At 54.0% G+C, this 19,088-nt stretch overlaps 1 protein-coding gene across 14 annotated transcripts in view; it reads right to left on the bottom strand.

Annotated features, from left to right (window-relative positions):
* LOC122692588 (leukocyte immunoglobulin-like receptor subfamily A member 6) overlaps positions 1–19,088 on the bottom strand; it is a 109,003-nt gene that overhangs the window by 32,489 nt on the left and 57,426 nt on the right. For 9 of the 14 annotated variants that reach the window (XR_006340688.1, XR_006340689.1, XM_043900302.1 and 6 more), the window contains exons 5-6: positions 7,836–8,120; positions 7,400–7,702 (exon numbers count right to left, since the gene is read on the bottom strand). The exons of 1 other annotated variant lie outside the window; for it this stretch is intronic. Coding sequence is in view for 11 of the 13 variants with exons in the window: in XM_043900302.1 (XP_043756237.1) it covers positions 7,400–7,702; positions 7,836–8,120 (588 nt within the window). In the remaining 2 variants the exon portion in view is untranslated. Of the gene's footprint in view, positions 1–5,135; positions 5,391–6,370; positions 6,674–6,895; positions 7,193–7,399; positions 7,703–7,835; positions 8,121–8,293; positions 8,330–8,484; positions 8,608–19,088 lie in introns of those variants that run through there. 4 more of the 14 variants (XM_043900317.1, XM_043900308.1, XM_043900307.1 and 1 more) reach the window with 4 other exon arrangements.

Here is a 19,088-nt window from a genome sequence, read left to right as displayed (position 1 = left end):
GCTGGTCTCACGTGTCTTCTCTCTCTCGCTGACGCCATTCATCCTGAGGGTACCCCCGGATCCTGCCGGGGCTGGACCTCGGCATGCAGTGACATCTCACTGGCTCTGCTGTGCACTCCCCTGAGGACTGGTGGGTGTTGAGCACCTTCCCATGTCCTGTTTGGTCGTCTGGGCATCGTCTTTTGAGACACATCTGTTCAGGTCCTTTGCCCGTTTAAAAACCGGGTGGTTGTTACTTTGCGTTGAGTTGTCTGAGCTCCTTGTATATTGGAGAAGTAGCCCCTTATCAGATGTGTGGTTTGCACACGTCTTCTCCGTTGCGTCCATTGCCTTTCCTGTGACCGTTTCCTGTGCTGGCAGGAGGTTTTATTTGCCGGACCCCCCTGGTCTGTCTCTGTCTTTGCTGCCCATGCTTTTGGTGCCATATCCACAGAAAGCTTGTCCACACCCATGTCACGAAGCCCACCCTGTGTTTCCTTCTTGTTCTGTCATGGTGTCAGGCCCTGTGTTTAAGTCTCTGCTGCGTTTTGAGATGATTTCACATGTAGTGTGAGCTGAGGGTCCAGCTTCCCCCTCCTGCCTGCTGTCATCTAGCTCTTCCAGCACCGTTTTTTGAAGGCAATGTCCGTTCCCGTTCTGATTCTGAGCACCTTGTGGAAGATCAGTTCACTGAGCTGCTTCGGGACAATTGTTTTCCAAATAAGTGAGCTCTCAGATCTCCCGATTTCTTGCAGTCTCTGTGGCCTTGGGCAGAGTCACGGTTCCCGGTTTTCGATGTTTCTGTGGCTCTGCTTTGGTGTCTGTGCGCTGGGAGAAGCAGCCGCCTCCTCTCAGACGTACGGTGAATTTTCCCCCAGCCCAGTTAGAGATTCTGGAGCCTCGGAGACGTCTTCTGTGGACCTGAGGATCCCTGGCCCTCCCGTCCGGGGAGTCGATGGTGTGCCCCGCCCCGTCGTGCCCCTGCCCTGAGGGAGAAGTCTGAGGACCCCGTCCTCCTCTAACCCCCGAGGCCGAGCCGGCCGCACAGAGCCCCGTCCCTTCTCTTCCTGCTTTGCGGCCCCACGTGCGTCTGTGGCCTGGCGCTCTCGTGAGCTGAGCAGCGAGGCGGTCTCTGAGGCCTGAGGTCTGCAGTGCCCCAGAGCCTGGGGACGTGGTGTGGCTGCACCCACTGTCCTCCTGGGGAGGAGGGGGCCTGGGCCCAGGGGGGGCTCCTCTCAGTGGTGAGCTGTGCTTGCTGGAGGGGAGACCGGGAAACAGAACCTGCTCTGTTTATCCTTTCCAAGTGGTTCTTTTCGGTTTTCTGCTCATCCGAGGTGCTGAAGCTCACTAGCTGGATTATGCAGTTTGCATAAAAGTCTTTTGGCCCAAATAATCCCGATTTATGAGTGTTTCTGTGCGAGATGAGGGCTGGGAGTTCCCGATCTGCCATCTTGCGTAAAGCGCTGACTAAAATTTCTGAAATGTGTCATAGTGAGGCCAGAAATGGAAAATAGAAACGATAGTTAACTAGTGTGCCTGCTCAGTCGCTCAGCCGTGTCCGACTCTTTTCGACCCTATGGACTGCAGCCCGTCAGGCTCCTCTGTCCATGGGATTCTCCAGGCAGGAACACTGGAGAGGGTTGCCAGGCCCTCCTCCAGGGGATCGTCCCCACCCCAGGATGGAACCCAAGTCTCCTATGTCTCCTGCACCGGCAGGCGGGTTCTTCACCAGTAGTGCCAGCTGGGAAGTCCTGAGAGTCCACATGCACACACAGGGAGAAACGAGAAGCGCAGGCGGGCGTCTGACGCCGTTTCTGTGGAGGGAAATGCAGTTGGTAGGCTGCACTCGGGCCTCCCAGGCGGCTCAGGGGTAAAGAATCTGCCTGCCAGCGCAGGAGATGTAGGTCGATCCCTGGGTTGGGAAGATGCCCTGGAGGAGGAAATGGCAACCCACCTCACTATTCTTGCCTGGAGGAGGAAATGGCAACCCACCTCACTATTCTTGCCTGGAGGAGGAAATGGCAACCCACCTCACTATTCTTGCCTGAAGAATGCCATGGACAGAGGGGCCTGACGCGCTACTGTCTGTGGAGTCACACAGAGTTGGACACGACTGAGTACACACACACACACACACACACACACACACACACACGCAGAGACTGCAGACCCAGACAACACCGCCTGCCCCACTCCGCAGACCAGGGCGCTCCCTCCCTCACTTCTGACAGCTTGTGTCTGCGCTCTAGGGTTTTGTAAGTGGAGTATCATGTCCTCTGCATACGGGACGGTTTTGCCTCTTTCCTGCCGCCAAGTTGCATCCTTGTTTCTTGTCTGATTGCTATGACTGGACTCCAGTAGTATGCTGAACACAAGTGCTGAGAGTGGGCGTCCTTGTCTTGTCCCAGAGTTTGAGAAAGGCTTTCAGCTTTTTTTCTGTGAGTACTGTGTTGACTGTGCTTGTCCTAAATAGCTTTTATTATGTTGAGATGTCTTCCCTCTGTACTCACTTTGGCGAGTTTTTATGACGAATGGATGTTGAATTTTATCAATGCTTTCCCTGAACCTATTAAGATGACCATGTTGTTTTGTCTTTTCTCTTGTTGACGTGGTGATTCACACGGATTGATTTGCATATGTTGAATTATCCCTGTGACCCTGGTATGAATCCAAGCTGATCATGGTGTGTGATTCCTTTTGTGTGTTGTTGAATTCGGTTAGCTAATATTTTGTTGTGCATTTTGCGTGTATTTTCATAAACAGCTTTGTTCTGTAACTTTTCTTTTTTGGTTGTGTCTATGTCTGGTTTAGGTATTGGGGTGACTGTGGCTTCATAGAATGACTTTGGGAGTGTTTCTTCCTCTTCAATCTCCTGAAAGAGTTTGAAGAGGGCCAGTATAAGCTCCTGTTTGTCAGTTTGGTAGAACTCCTCCATGCAGCCACCCAGCTCTGGCCTTTGGTTTGCATGGAGTTTTATTGGTATGTTATAGATTCTGTGTCACTTCCCGTAGCCGCTCTGTTCAGGCTGTCTAGGTCTTCTTGACTCATTTCTGGCAGGCTTGTGTCTCTAGAGACTCCTGCATCTCCTCTAAGTTTGCTGTCAGATTGGTGGACACAGTGGTTCTTAGTACTCTCATAAATTTTTGTATTTCTGAGGTATCAATTTTTAAAAATTAATTATTAATTAGTTTTGGCTGTGCTGGACTTCCCTGGTGGCTGAGATGGTAAAGAATCTGCTGCAATGCGGGAGACCTGGGTTTGATCCTTGGGTGGGGAAGATCCCCTGGAGGAGGGCAGGGTAACCCACTGCAGTATTCTCGCCTGGAGAATCTCACGGACAGAGGAGCCTGGCGGGCTACAGTCCATGGGGTCGCAGATAGTCGGACACGCCTGAGAGAAAGAAGACAGTGCTGGGTCTTCCTGCTGCTCAGGGGCTTTTCCCACGTTGTGCTGAGCTCAGCGCAGCTTTTCTCTCCCCTGCGGTGCGTGGGCTCCTCGTTTTGATGGCGTGTCTTGTCGCAGGGCAGGACTCCGGGCCCCCGGGCTCAGCATTTGCGGCCTGTGTGGGATCTTCTCGCAGCAGGGCTGGAACCCACGTCCCCTGCATTGGCGGCTGGATTCTTACCCACCAAGCCACCAGGGGAACCTGGTAGCAGCTGTTGTTCCTCCTGTTTCATTTCTTATTTTATTCATTTGAGTCCCATGTTGTTGCCTTTTGAATTTGATGTGATGGACTGGACTCCTACAGTTTTATTTCACTTATTCACCATTATGCTTGAAAACTGATCTGTCTTACTCTAGCAGTCCACCTTTGTGAATTTTTTGTATAAACTTCTGTCGCATATATAAACACCGAACCATTCATTTTGGTGAAAGTGATTTCTGTAACCTTTTCTACTGGGAACAACCCCCGTGTCCGTATTCTGCTTGCACGCTCGTGGCTGTGCACACATCTTCCTCTAGGTTATGCAAGTGTGGGCCAGCGCTGTGTCTCTCCTTTTCACTGAGAATTGCTGTCGACTCTCCAGGTTGAGTGGGGTGATGAGTACACCTGCCCGTGATGTGCTGGGATTCGTCAGAGTCAGCGTTGTCGCCCCCATCTTTTTCTCCTCCGCTCTCTCACAGATGAACTAGGAGGTGGGCATCTCATCTCAGGGAACCTGGGGCATGAAACTGAGGTGGAGACCATCCTATGTGACGTGTAATGCAAAGGACACATCTGTGCGCGTGGGGCCATCGGTGGGGGCTGGGGGGACCAGACTCGCTCCTGTGGCAAAGCCAGCCTGCTCCTTCCTTCCCACCCGGCCTTCAGCACATTCACCCGGGCTCCTGGAGGTTGGCCACGGAGAGCGTTTGCACCAAAGCAGACACACAGTTCACACGCCTGGGCTCTTTAAGAATTTATTGCCTGATGAGTGAGTCTGTGCCGGGTCTGTGTGCACAGGGGTGTGTCTGGTTGTGATGAGCGGGGCTGCTCCCTCGCTGAGGCGTCTGGGCATCTACAGCACTGGGCTCTCTGGCGGCGGGCGGGCTCCAGGACGTGCCGGCCTCAGTCACTGCGGCTCACGGACTCAGTTGGTCCTTGGCACGTGGGATCCCCCAGGATCACGTATTGAACCTGTGTCTCCTGCGTTGGCTGCCAGATTCTTCACCACCAGGGAAACCCCATATCGGCGCTCTTTACAGAACGATATATTCCTGAGCTCATTTACCAGCGTAGCCCTGACCGTCACTTCAGACGCCAGGGGTCCCATCGCACTGACAGTGTTTCTAGAGAAACTACACGGGTGTCATCTGACGAGGAGAGGAGGGCTGAGGGGTCCAGGGGTTCAGGGAAGAGTTCTGGATCCATCTGTTCCAGACGGGGCCCCGCTTCCACCCATTTATTCAGTTAAACGACGTTCTGTTTCTGAGAGGGGATGGAGGTCATTGCGCACACCAGAGATGGCGGGCATGAACAGTGAGGCTCACGTCGTCCAGGAGAGCGGACAGAGCCTCCGGGCCTGCAGGGTGAGGACCCGCCCCTGCCATTGGGATGCGCCTCGGGCCTGGGGTGGGAGGAGCCGGGAGTCGGGGCGTCCTCCCCGGGAGGGAGGGGGGCCCCCGTGAGCAGAGGCCGAGTCCCCAGCCACCCCGTGGACACCGGGCCGCCTCCCGCCCCCAGGCGCGTCTCTCCCCCGGGGTCTCCGCAGACAGTGCACCCAGCACGTGCGGCAGAGGCTCTTTCCGGTGCCGGAAGCTCGCGTCGGGGGCTGGGTCGCTCCGGACGGTGCCCGGGGCCTCCCGTGCTCAGCTCCGGGCCGCGTCTCGGGCTTCTTTGCGGTCGTGCCGAGCCTGGCAGAGCAGGACCCCGAGGAGCAGCAGGACCGAGGCCGCGAGGCCCATCCGGATGAGATTCTGCACCGTGTAGTCTGGGGTGAGGGCGCACAGGTCAGCGCCGGCCCGTTACCCGGAACCGGGGTTGTGCGCCCAGGGCACCCGCCCCCCGGGAGAGGACGTGGCCCCGAGCCCAGCCCCTGACGGGGACGCTGTCCTCCTCCTCACTCTGGGTCTGACCGCGGTGATGGGGGAGGGTGTCAGGGGGCCGGAGGGTCCTGAAGGGAGGCTGTGGGTGGGCCGTGTCCTCCTCGGGGAGCCTCCCGGGGCCTCTCTGTCTTGCTGTCTCAGACGTTCCTGCTCAGGACTCTGAGCTGAGGGAGCTCAGACAGCACAGGATGGGGCCCGCCCCTGAGCGGTGGTCTGCGGGGTCCCGGGGTGGGACCCAACCGTGGCTCCCAGGGACACACCACCGCCCCCAGCAGGCGCTCGCTCAGCCCTCTACACTGCCCGCTTGACTTTGCCAGGGGGAGGAGGCGATCCCTGCAGCCTCTGGGGGCAGGATGGGGTGGGGGTGGGCCTGCTCCTCCCCAGACTGACCCCCCTCCCGCAGCCTCAGGCCCCTACAGCCGGTGGTTCCCGCGCCTTCTCTGCCCGACTCCCCGCCGGCCCTTGACGATCTGAGGGGCCTTGTCCACCCAGAGAATCTCAAAGCGCCCTGGGGTGGGCTGTCTCCCCTGAGCACAGAGCCCCGTGACTCCCCAGTTGTTGAATTGGGGCCCGAGGGTGGGGGCTGGGCCCATGGGTCCTGGGAATGAGCCCAGGAAGGGGTGCACCGGGCTGACCGGGGTCCCCACCTCATTCCCCTCTGCCCTGCACGGCCCTGTGGCCTCCCCGAGACCCTCCCACTGCCCCCCTGCCCCTCCGGGACCCCAGTGGGGAGGAAGGGGCGGGGCCGGGCTCCCAGGCCCCTCCCTCAGGGGGCCCCTCCCTCAGCGCCCCCTCCATGACCTCCGGGGTCTCCCAGGGCACAGAGCCCCGAGCTGCTGAGTCAGACGGACAGACGGGGCCTCACCTGAGACCAGGAGCGCCAGGGGCTCGCTGGGCCGGGACAGCAGGTGGGGGTCTGTGCTGAGTGCGCGGTAACACCTGTAGGTGCCCCCGTGGGCCGAGCTCACAGGACTCAAGGAGAACTCGGCCCGGAACCGCCCGCCTTGGTCCTGGGCGCGCAGACGCAGGGGCCGATGGGCTGCCCCCTCCTGGGACAGAAGGAAAGTGTCCGTCCTGTTTCCCGACTGACATAGCAGGGTCACGCTCTCCCCCGGGGCCACCGAGGGGCCCGGCCGCGCCGAGAGCGAGGGTCTGTCTCTGAGCAGTCCTGCAGAGAAGAAGGGGGTGCGGACCGGCCCTGGTTCTGAGCGAGACTCCGCGGCCTCTCTGGACCCTCGGCGCCGTCTCTGTTTCTCCGAGTCCCCCCTCCCCCACCCCGTCTCTCTGTCCCCTCCCGGGGACCCGTCCCCCTGGTCCCAGCATCACCCCTGGGGCTCCCCGGTGGGGCCTGTGCAGAGTCTGGCCCCCGACTGACCCGATGGCCCCTCACCTGCCACCAGGAGCTCCAGGGGGTCGCTGGGGGCCGACCACTCGGAGGAGAGGCCGTGTCCACCGTAGCATCTGTACCGGCCACCGTGGACGGTGCCCACCGGGCCCAGGGGGAAGTTGGCCTGAGAGAGCCCCCCCTGGGCCCTCCGGGCAGGGCGCTGGGGGAGGTCCCGGCCCCCCTCCTTGGACAGAGCGAATCTGGCGTAGCCGGCGTCAGAGCGACACTGCAGGGTCAGGTTCTGTCCAGAGGTAACGACAGGGCCCTGCGGGCTCAGGAGGGACGGCTTCCCAGACAGCCCTGGGGAGAGACAGGGCCGGGTCATGGGACTGCGTCCCCCGTGGACGCCCTTCCCGGCCCGGCCCCAGGCCTCGCCGTCTCTGTCTGTGTGTCTGTCCTGTGAGCACCACGCTCCTCTCCCCCCATCACAGGGGCTCCCCTGGGAGCAGAGACCCGAATATGTTGTCTTGTCTGCACAAATGTGGGGTCAGGACGGGACTTCCTCACCTGAGACCAGGAGCTCCAGGGGGTCGCTGGGGGCCGACCACACCCGGGGGGTGTCCCTGTAAAAGCCGTAGCATCTGAACGTCCACCCGTGTCCGGGGCTCACGGGGCCCACGGGGAACAGGGCCTGGGTCTGCCCGTTAGGGCTCCGTTGTCCATCCAGGGTCCGAGAGGACTCGTCTTCTCCTTCCTTGGTCAGAAGGAACCTGTTAAATCCCTGCCGGGAGCCACACTGCAGTGTCACGTTCCCTCCTGAGGTCACCACAGGGCTCGGCAGGGCTGAGAGGCTGGGTTTGCCGTAGGGTCCTAGGAGAGAAGGAGGCAGCTGGATCCGTGGGTCTCCCTCCTTGCCCCCCAGGGCTGGGCTGTGAGAGGGACACCCTCTGAGAGCAGATCCCCCTCCCGAGGGCAGAGCCTGAGGTCCCCAAGCGTCTCTCACCTGTCACCACCAGCTCCAGGGGGTCACTGCGCTCTGACCAGTGATATCCCCTGAGATAGGAGCACCAATAATGCCCTGCATACTGATCAGTCATCAGTGAGATGGAGAACTTGGCCTTGTCCCTGGGCTCCAGGGGTTTCTGTGTGTCCCAGGGGACTGAGCTTCCCTCTTTATCCAGACGGAACTCCTGGGCCCCCAGGGTCCCCTGACACCAGATGCTCACGGGGCTCAGCCAGGGGACCACAGAGCCCGGCTCTGCCCAGATGGTGGGTTTGGGGGGGGTCTCTGCAAGGAAATCAGAGGCAGGCTCACCCGGCGTCTCCCCCATGTCCCGACTCTCAGCCCAGGCCTCCCAGACTCCCCCTCCGTGAGCCCCGAGCTGCCGTCCCCCTCCCCGTGGCCTGGGGGTGACCCTTGACCCCACGAGAGGAGGGAGCTGGCCCTGGGGACAGACTCACCAGCCTGCACCTGGGTCCTCAGGCCCACACTCAGCCCTGGAAGAGAGAGCCCTGTGAGAGGTCTGCCCTCAGCTCTGAGCAGTGCCTCTCCTCCCCGGGAGCCTCCTGGGGTCTGGGGTCCCCTGTCGGAGCAGGCCCGCTCGGGGAGGGTCCCTCCAGTCCAGGGCTCCCCCTGCCCCTCCTCATCTAACCAAGGCAGAGCAGGGCGGGGAGGGTGGGGGCCATGGCGTCTCCTCCCTGCGGTCCAGGCCGTGAGGTTGGAGGAGACCTGGGTGCCCTCCGGACAGACAGACACACAGGGTGTGTCCTCTCCGGGGCTGGGGTTTCCTGTCACGCGGTTGTCACATCAGCGTCCCTGCAGGAAGGGGAACAGCCTCTTCTTGAAAGCTTGGCGTGGTCCCCATGACAGTCCCAGTGTGTTCCTGAGTTGCCCCTTCCAGATGAGGACGGCCAGGCTCCTTCCCTCTGAGAGCCTCACCTCGGGGTCTGCTTCCTCCTCTGCCCATCCATCTGCAGGTCCCCGTGGGGTCCTCACCCTGGCCGGGTCACCAGGCCCTGGAGATGCTTCTGGGAGGATGCCGGCTCCTGCTGCCCACAGGGCTCAGATCCCCAGAGACACATTGTTTTTAACTGGAGGATCGTCACTTCACAGTATGGTGCTGGTTCTGCCACACATCAACGTGGATCGGCCATATGTGTCGCGTGGCCCTCCCTCTTGAACCCCCCCACCCGTCTAGGCTGTCACAGACGCCTCTGTGAGCTCCTGAGTCACACGGCACGTCCCCCGGCGGTGTGTTTCACACGTGCTGGTGTGTGTGTTTCCATGCTACTCTATTCCTCACACCCTCTCCTTCCCCAGTGTGTCCACAAGTCTGTCCTTTATGAGGGACACACATTCAGCATCTCCCTGGGGCTCAGTGTAGTCCGCGTGGCTGAGAGCCCAGAGGAGACGCTCAAGGAATCAGGAAGGAAACTGACTCCTCCCCTGCCCCGGAGTGTGGGTTCCCCCCGTCACAGCCCCCTTCAGGGGCATCTCTCTTTATCGCATCACCGTCCAGCCCGCCTTCCTGGGAACAAGCCCCTGGGGGCTTCCTGCCTCCTCGGGGCCCCGGGGTCCTTGGGGACAGTCTCCTCTGGTCTTGCCATCACCTGCAGGCTTTCGGTGGTGTTGATTGGGGTCAGAGTTCTCACTCTGGTGGGAACAGATGTTCCTATGAACGTGTGCCCGCTGCTCATGGAACCTTGAGTTGCGGTGCCCTTTCTCTGCACCTGAGGTTCCTCCTCAGCATGTTGTCCCGAACCCCAGCCCTCAGAGGGGCTGTGGGCTCTTGCTGCCGTCACCACGGTTAATTTCCAGACGAGCTGACGGCAGGAGAAGGTGGACGTGATGAGCTGCTGGCTCAGACTGCACCCAAGGGGGCGAGTGTGGTGCCCGCCCAGAGCCTCCTCTGCTCCTGATGCTGAGATGTGCCCCGGAGAGTGTTTCTGCAACACGAAACCCCAGACAAGTGCAGAAGAAAAGTTCCCCAAATGGAATGGGAACCACAGTGAAGCGGGGAGAGGTAGGCGGTGTGGCCCCGGCGGCGGGGATCATCTCGGGGTCAGAGGGAGGTCCACCTGTGTGGACACAGAGAGGGACCCATCCTCACAGAAACATAAAGGGAGGCAAGCATGTGGATTATTTTGTAGAAGAACAGGCAGTTACTGAAAAGAGTTGAACATTTTCGACATGAACAATCCAGTAGATTCAACACGTTAAAAAAAGTCAGGCAGTCAAGATGACAGCTGAGCGGCCACATGTGACGTCGGAGTATAGCATTGAGGGAATGTTCTGGAATGCAGCAGAGAGAGCAGAAATGGCGATTCAGGAGAGGCGGGACTGTGCTGAGGGCCAGGGTGGTGTCTGTCTAAGTGTCAGACACGAAGAAGCTCACGACAGACAGCAGCGGCTGAAGAAAGGCATAGCGGAGCCTCCTTCCCTGAGGAGAACCGACCTGGGGAGGGCTGGGGCACATGTAGGTACACGTGACACCCGAGGGCGGCCCTGCTGGGCCGGTGACTGAGACTCGGCGCTCCTCACTGAGGGTTAGGGTTCATCACCGGTCAGGGCTCCAGACACGGCACCCTTCAGCCAAGGACCCCGCACCCTGCAATGGAGGCCTGTGTGCCGCAGCTAGGTCAACAAGTGGGTTAATTCACTACATGTTAAAGAAAGGTAACCTTTCACAGTAAACTGAGAAACTGAAGGTTAAATTTAAAAAGTATTTCCTACTGAATTTACAATTTGAAACAGTTTATTCTAACTAAATTTCAACTGAAAAAAAAAAATCAAGGCCGAGTGGACTGAGGCCCTAAAAATGTCCTGAAACTACTTCCTGTAGGAAACGCAGATCGCCATCAAGAGAATGAGCAGCCCCCTGGGAGCAGACTGCCCCCTACCGAAAGGGGGCGCTAGAGGGTACTGGAGCGATGCCGTCAGGAAGAGTACCCGCCCCCTGTCGGAGTGCTTACAGGGGGCGGAAGCCAGAGCTTCATGCAGAGCACACCCCCAGCTTCCAGGAGGTTGGGCACCGCCTCCCGCTGTGGGCCGTGCCTCAGCCTCTCACCGGCCAGGTCCCGAGAGAGAAGGAGGGCCCTGGGGGCCTGGATCCCTTAACCTTGAGAAGTGTTTTCCTCTACTAGTACTTGAGTCACACACTTGATTCAAAACAGGAAGTGTTCCCAAGTAACTTGATAAAAAGAGAATGAGCGTGAAAGAGGGCATTTCCAGAGGTGCACGTCCTTAGATGCTGACAGTTTTCACACAGGAAGCAATACTCAGAGATGGCAGAGAGGCAGTGAGGTGCAACAGAGAGGAACGCGTGGCCGAAATGAGCTTTGGAAATTACAGAGACACACACTTGCACGCACAAAGACACCCACACGTGTGCACAGAGACGTGCGCACGCCCACACACGTGTATACGAGTACCCAGGGTTCAGTGAAGTACCGTTAGAACACTGTCTTTTCTAGAGGAGGAGGAGAATGCATACGTGTTCAGAAATAAAAATGTAAAACACATTTTAAGCATGAGAGCAAGCGCCTAAAATCAGAAATGGAATAACTCCCCAGTGCCTGGTGTAATTAAATGAGAGAAAACCCTTTCAGCTTTCCTGAGGTATAATTGACAAAAACTATATCTGTTTCACATGCACAGCTTGACGTTCTGATTTCTGTCTACGCTGTGAAATAAGTACTGCAGTCATGCTAATTATAATGAGCGTGTCCATCAGCCCCCGCAGTTCACCGAGGTCTGTGGGTCTGGTGAGGACACGTGCGGGCTACCCTCTGAGCAGGACTGAGTCGACACCAGAGCATGGTCAGCTCTGGTCCCGTCGCTGCCCATCAGGTCTCCAGGACTTACTCGTCGGCGGCCCTGAAACGTTGTTCCCCGTGACCCGCACCTCCCTGCTTACCCCTGCTCTTGGCCTCTGGAGACTACCCTTCTCTCCGTTTCTCGGAGTCTGTTTTAGATTCCACAGGTCAGGGAGCTCCTGCTGGGTTTCCCCGCCTGTCTGCCTTACTTTACAGCATAACGTCCTCTGGCCTCACCCATGTCGTCTCAAAAGGAGGGATTCCCTTTTTAAAGGCTGAGTGAGACTCCATTGTGTGCGTATGGCGTTTTCTGTGTGTGTTTATCTCTTGACAGACAGCCAGGTTGTGGCTGCATCCTGTTCCCGGGAACAACGATGCAGAACACGGGTGCAGATACGTCTGTGAGGTCCTGGCCGCATCTTCTTTGGATACAGACCCCGGAGTGGAATTGCTGGATCGTATGGTAGGGAGTTCTAGATTTAGAATTTGAGGAAACTCCATACTGCTTTCCACAGTGGCTGCACCGACTGTGTCCCCAACGACCACGCGCAAGGTTCTCTCTTCTCCGCGTTTGGCAGCACGTGTTGTCTTTGTCTTTTTCCTAGCAGTCAAGTGTGTGTAACACGTGCAGTTGCCGGGAGCCGGCACACGAGACCCTACCCATGAAAGGCCATGAGGGAGAAAACCTGATGGGCAAGGCGGATCAGGTTTTCAGGGGTTTCGAAAAGGCCAGCTCACGAGATCCCACCCATGACAAGGTCATGAGGAGAAAGCCTGACAGGCAAGCAGATCAGGTTTTCAGGGATTTCAAAAAGCTGCCCCTGGCGCTCACCTTAAAGATGATATCTGTCTTTCTGATGCCTGCCTCAGTAGACTACTCCCTAATTTCTGTGACATAGGCAGAAGGCCTTCCCCGATCTCTTTCCAAGAATCAATTTAGAACTTTAATCAATAAGTTTCCCAGGTGGTGGTATTTTATGAGATTATCCAGGGTGAAAGGAGTGTTTTAATTTAAACTCCTTTGCAGGTAGTTTGTTAGCCAAATGCATTTATGCCCTTGGTACTAATATGCATGATTGCTTATAATATCCTAATCATAAAATAGCCTGAAGAACCTGATTATATAAAAGCCCTAATAAACATAGAGCCTTTTTAAGGGGTAAAGGAGTCCTCTTAGAAAACAGAAGAAAAATTATTCTATAGGTGGTTATTGGGTTGAGATTTGCTTGCTGTGTTTTGCTTGCTGTGTTTTTGCTTTTAATGTGCTAAGGTAGTGTTATAGAAACCATTGTTGGGGGTACTCTTTTGCCCCCTTCTGATGCCTATGTCAGAAGCTTTCTCTATTTCCTTTATACTTTAATAAAACTTTATTACACAAAAGCTCTGAGCGATCCAGCCTCGTCTCTGGCCCTGGGTTGAATTCATCTCCTCCGGAGGCCAAGAATCCCGCGTCTCATCGTTCAGCAACAACCTTTCATCTTGGGGGCTCGTCCGGGATCCTTCAGGACAAGATGGGAGCTAACAATTCCAGCCTCACTCCTTTGAACTGTATCCTGAAAAACTGGGATAGAGTTGATTCCCAGGGCTTAAAGAAGACACACCTGGTCTTCCTATATGATACTGCATGGCCGCGGTACCCACTGGAGGACGGCGAACGGTGGCCAGTTGGAGGGTCTCTTAAGTATAATACTGTTTTACAATTAGACCGGTTCTGTAAAAAGCAAGGGAAATGGGTAGAAGTAGCGTATGTGTTGCCCTTTTTCTCTCTGTGAAATATGCCAGACTTATGTCCTAAGGGTGTAGATTTGGGTGTGAAACCTTCCGCTCCCCCCTGTCCTCCTACTTTGCCCCCGTATCCGGGGCTCCAAGCTGAGGTTCAAACTACTCTGGTTTCAGTAGAAACTCAAACCACCAAGTAAGAGATGAGATGGAGGACAGGAGGCAAAGAGATAAAGAAAAGCAGGTTTCTCCAATCTACCCCTGGAACATGCGCAGAGCAGCCAGAGAGACTGAGGGACAGCCACACATGCTGTTGCCTCTTCATGAAGTGCCCACCGGGAGAAATTACCAGTCTATGAGAGTTAATAAGCCTTTTTCTTATCAAGAGATACAAAGAATTAAGGAGGATCTGGGAGACTATTTAGAGGGCCCAGAAAAAATATATTAGAGCTTTTAAAGGTGTTACTCTGCATTATGACCTTACTTGGAAGGATGTGATGTATATCTTGGGACAAATGCTGACTCCCGACTCAAAGGCTCGAGTTTTGGGAAAAGCGGTTGCTTATGGAGATGAGTGGCTTGGTAATGAATCAGTGGGAAAGAGGGAGGACGAGATAACTGCCCTCCCCACTGGGAGTCAAGCGGTTCCAGCTACAGAACCAGACTGGGACTATAACACTGCTAAAGGAAGATGGGATCAGAGTCATTTTGTCAGATGTAGTCTTGAAGAACTCAGACAGGCGCCTTCTAAGCCTTTAAACTATGGCAAACTGGCAGACATAGAACAGGAGGAGAAGGAAGCTCCAGGTAAATTCCTAGACAGACTGAGAGAAGCCCTTCGCAGATTCACTGAGATTGGTCCCGAAAGTGAAGAGGGAAAAGTGATCTTAAAAGATAGATTTCTCACTCAGTCGGCTCCAGATATTTGCCGTAAGTTATCAAAACGGGCGTATGGACCAAATCAGTCTTTAGATAATCTGTTACAACTGGCTCAGACAGTCTATTATGGAAGGGAATATGAGGAAAAGAAAGAAAGGCAGAGAAAGACGAAGGAAAAGGCAGAAGCCCTCGCAATGGCTATGAAAACCGTTCTTAAACAGCCTGAGAAAAATGCCCAGAGGGACCCAGGTGAAAAGGGATGGGCTTGCTATTGCTGTGGAAAGGAGGGGCATCTCAAGCGGGATTGCCCTCAGGCATCTAAGCCGCCCCGGCTCCATGCCCGGTCTGCGAGGGACCACACTGGAGGAGAGACTGCCCCCAGAGGCGTAGGTCTCAGGGGTCTGACTCTCAAGACAACCAGGATTGAAGGTGCCTGGGGGTCCCCACACAAGCTCCCGTCCTAATTACACCTGAGGAGCCCCGGGTATTGATAACGGTGGGAGGCCAATCCGTCAATTTCCTTTTAGATACTGGGGCAACTTATTCCATGCTTACTGAAACCCCTGGCCCACTTTCTTCCCGATCCGCTTCCGTAATGGGACTGTCTGGACGAGCCAAAAGGTATTACTTCAGTTATTCTCTATCGTGCAACTGGGATTCTGTGCTATTTTTCACACGAGTTTCTTATCGTGCCAGAATCACCCTCACCCCTTTTGGGGAGGGATATACTGAGCAAGGTCCATGCCTCTGTTTTCATGAATATGGAGCCCTCCCTTTCTCTCCCTTTAGTTGAACAAAATGTGAATCCTAGAGTATGGGCTGATGGAAAATCTGTGGGTCGAGCACAAAATGCTATTCCTGTAGCTGTCAAGCTCAAAGACCCGCACTGATTCCCACATAAGCAGCAGTATCCACTGAAACCCGAGGTTAAGGAAGGGTTAAAACCCATCATTGAGAATTTAAAGGAGCAGGGACTGATAGTTCCCTGTAACAGTCCATGCAACACTCCTATTTTGGGTATAAAGAAATCAAATGATAAATGGAGATTAGTTCAAGATTTATGAATAATAAATGAGGCTGTGGTTCCTTCACACCCCGTGGTGCCTAATCCTTATGCTCTATTGTCTGAAATTCCTGAACGAGCCAAATATTTCTCAGTAATTGATTTGAAAGATGCCTTCTATTCAGTGCCTTTGGTGGAGGAAAGTCAATTTCTATTTGCCTTTGAAGACCCTACTCAGCCAGCTTCCCAGTTAACCTGGACAGTTTTGCCCCAGGGATTTCATGACAGTCCCCACTTATTTGGACAAAGTTTGTCACGGGATCTACAAAACTTAGCTCTGAAGCGGTAGTGTTACAATATGTAGATGATATTTTGCTCTGTGCTGAGACAGAGGAAGCTTGTTCACGAGCCTCAGAAGATTTCTTAAACTTTCTGGCAGGCTGCGGTTACAAGGCATCAAGAGAAAAGGCTCAGCTTTGTCAACAATTTGTTAGATATCTGGGCCTAATCATATCAGAAGGGACTAGGGCCATAGGCCCCGAGAGAATTAAACCTATACTAAACCATCCCCTACCTATGACTTTAAGACAATTGAGGGGATTTTGGGGAATCACAGGCTACTGTCGTATTTGGATTCCGGGCTATGGGGAACTTGCCCGGCCTTTATATAAACTGATAGCTGAAACTCAGCAGGCCCAAACCGACAAACTGGTTTGGTCTCCAGATACTCAAAAGGCTTTTAAGCTTCTTCAGACTGCTCTCCTGCAAGCTCCGGCTTTGAGTTTGCCCACAGGGTCAGAATTCAACTTGTTTGTCACTGAAACAAAAGGTATGGCTCCGCCTTTAAAGCTGCTGTAACTCAGGGGGTGTCTAAAGCTCTAGGAATAGAGTATCACTTACACTGTTCCTGGAGACCCCAATCCTCAGGAAAGGTTGAAAAAGCTAATGACATTATCAAAAGACATCTGCGCAAATTAACTCAAGAAACGCAGGGCAACTGGATTAAAGTCCTACCCATAGCTTTAATGAGGGCTCGAACTGCCCCCAAAAAGGAGGGACTGTCCCCCTTTGAATGTATTTATGGAAGGCCTTTCTTACGCACAGACATTGTTATAGATCCTGAAGCCTTGGAGTTAACTAATTATGTAACTCAGCTCTCAGCTTTTCAACAGGCATTAACAGAACTCCGGGAGACGACTCCTGACCCAGCCTCTGAATCCAGCAAGCCTCTATTTGAGCCAGGAACCGAGGTCCTCATAAAACCATTGGGGTCTGGGGGCCCATCCCTCGAGCCCCTCTGGGAAGGCCCTTACCAGGTTATTCTTTCTTCTCCCACAGCTGTCAAAGTGCCAGGAATTGATTCATGGGTACATCACACTCCAGTCAAGAGGTGGCACCCTGACCAGAACTAAGTGATGTCATTTTATGTCTTTACTTTCTACGCTCTGACTTTGTATGTTTCAGATGGGCCTGATAATCTATGTGAGCCTACTTCTGCTGACTCCAGAAATCCTGAGTCTGCCGTTTGATCCTCAAGACAATGCCTTCCTGTCCTGGGCTCAATCCTATGCTGCGTTCCACAATGGGTCTAACTGCTGGGTCTGCGGGGCACTCCCCACTTCATCAGTGGAAGGCTTCCCGTGGTGGACATCTCCACTTCAAGGAAAAGACTTTCTCCAAGTCTGCGAATACATTCGACAACAATCACATGTGATGCCTCTTCTTAAACTGGTGACATCTAACAACCTTAAGATGGACTGATGTAACTATGGACATAATGTGACTTTTCATTTTGATTTTAACTTGGTTTAATGACTATTTTGCCTTACATCTGTAACTGTATAATGGGGTTTTCTAACCGTCTAAAAGCTTTTAATTTACAAATAGTTGTCTGAGCTCCTATGAGTGCCACAGCCTCCTCCAACTATTACTTGGGGACCCTGGATGAGACATCCTCACTATGAGGATTAGGAGAATATGTTGCCTCACCAATTTAGGGACAACACCCCTTGTCAGCTCGGAAGCAGTTGTGGAATGAGAACGACGCCCCTTTTCCCTAGGCAACATAATTCTCCTAAAAGAAAAGGGGGGGAATGAGAGAGTCATTTCCTAGGCAGGTTGCTAAGAAGTCTAGGGGGTCCCCAAGGAGAGAGAGGTCTGGGATATTCAAGGAGGAAGAAAGGACAAACTTTTTTACTTTTTTTCCTCTACATTCCTTAGGATTATATAACAACAATGTATCCTGCCTGAGGACAGTCTTTGGATTAAACCCTCTGGCTAATTCTGTTATTTTAAAACATAAATTATGGGAGTAGGTCTGGTCTTCACAAGGATGTATCCTGCCTGAGGACAATCTTTGGATTAAACCTTCTGGCCAACTCTGTTATCTTAAAATGTAAATGGTGGGAGTAGGTCTGGTGAGGTGTTTGCAACCTCCAGACATTCTTTGGATTCATTGGAGAGTATATAACTCCATTGCTAACACTAGCAAACAGGTACTCTTTTGCCCCCTTTATATCAGAAGCTTTCTCTATCTCCTTTATACTTTAATAAAACTTTATTACACACACACACACACACACAAAAGAAAACAGAAACCATTGTTAATATAGTTAAAGATCTAGAGAAATAAGGACTTAGCCCTAGTGTGGTAACAATGAGATGGTTGCTAATTGTCAGCCAGGAGTACTAGGCAGGGGCTGCCTCACTGAAGCCGCAGAGTCTGTGTGGGGTAAACTTCTTAGATAAATGCAACTGACAACTTCTGCAGAAGGATTAATTTTTGTGTTAACAAGGTTATACTTCCACTCTGTACTGTTGCCCTATGAGACTGCTACCTTTCAGTTAAGGTCACCAGAGAAACAGAAAATAGGTTTACATTCACCTGACCTGCATAAAATGTTAATAGGCCCCCAGGCCAGAAGATAATGTACAAGACCCTCATAAACAAAGAAGTATGCAGAAACACCCTGGTTTTGTGAAGGACAAGCTGACGTAATGTTAAACTATCTTCCCCTTAGAAATGTACTAACTTAGGGTATAAAAGCCACGGTATAAAATAAAGGATGGCCAGACTCTGCCAGACCCTGCAAACACCCCCGTCTGGTCATTCTCTCTCTCTCTCTCTCTCTCTCCCTCTCTCCCTCTCCCTCGCAGACTTGGCCCTATCAAGGCTGGTCTCACGTGTCTTCTCTCTCTCGCCGACGCCGTTCATCCTGAGGGCACCCCCTGGATCCTGCCGAGGCTGGACCCCGGCAGGCAGTGACATCTCCCTGGTCTGCTGTGTGCCCCCCTGAGGACTGGTGGGTGCTGAGACCTTCCCATGTCCTGTTTGGTCATCTGGGCATCATCTTTTGAGACACACCTGTTCAGGTCCTTTGCCCATTTAAAAACCGGGTGGTTGTTACTTTGCGTTGAGTTGTGTGAGCTCCATGTATATTGGAGAAGTAGCCCCTTATCAGATGTGTGGTTTGCACACATCTTTGCATACACTGCCTTTCCTGTGACCGTCTCCTGTGCTGTGCAGAAGGTGTTTATTTACCGACCCCCCGGGTCTGTCTCTGTCTTTGCTGCCCGTGCTTTTGGTGCCATATCCAAAGAAAGCTTGTCCACACCCATGTCACGAAGCCCCCCCCTCTGTGTTTCCTTCTTGTTCGTTCAAGGTTTGAGGCCCTGTGTTTAAGTCTCTGCTGCGTTTTGAGATGATTTTGTTATAGCCACGTGTTCCAGGAAACAAACTCACTCAGAAGGACAATACAGATAGTGGAGTGCAGTTTATTACACCGGCGGGCCCAAGGCAGAGTCTCCTCTCAGCCAAGGGCCCCGACCAGCATTTGTGAA

Source organism: Cervus elaphus, chromosome 4 (assembly GCF_910594005.1).
Source record: "Cervus elaphus chromosome 4, mCerEla1.1, whole genome shotgun sequence".
NCBI classification, from domain to species: Eukaryota; Metazoa; Chordata; class Mammalia; order Artiodactyla; family Cervidae; genus Cervus; species Cervus elaphus.
The sequence above is the reverse complement of the archived record's forward strand: the minus strand, read 5'-3'. Positions and strand labels throughout refer to the sequence as shown.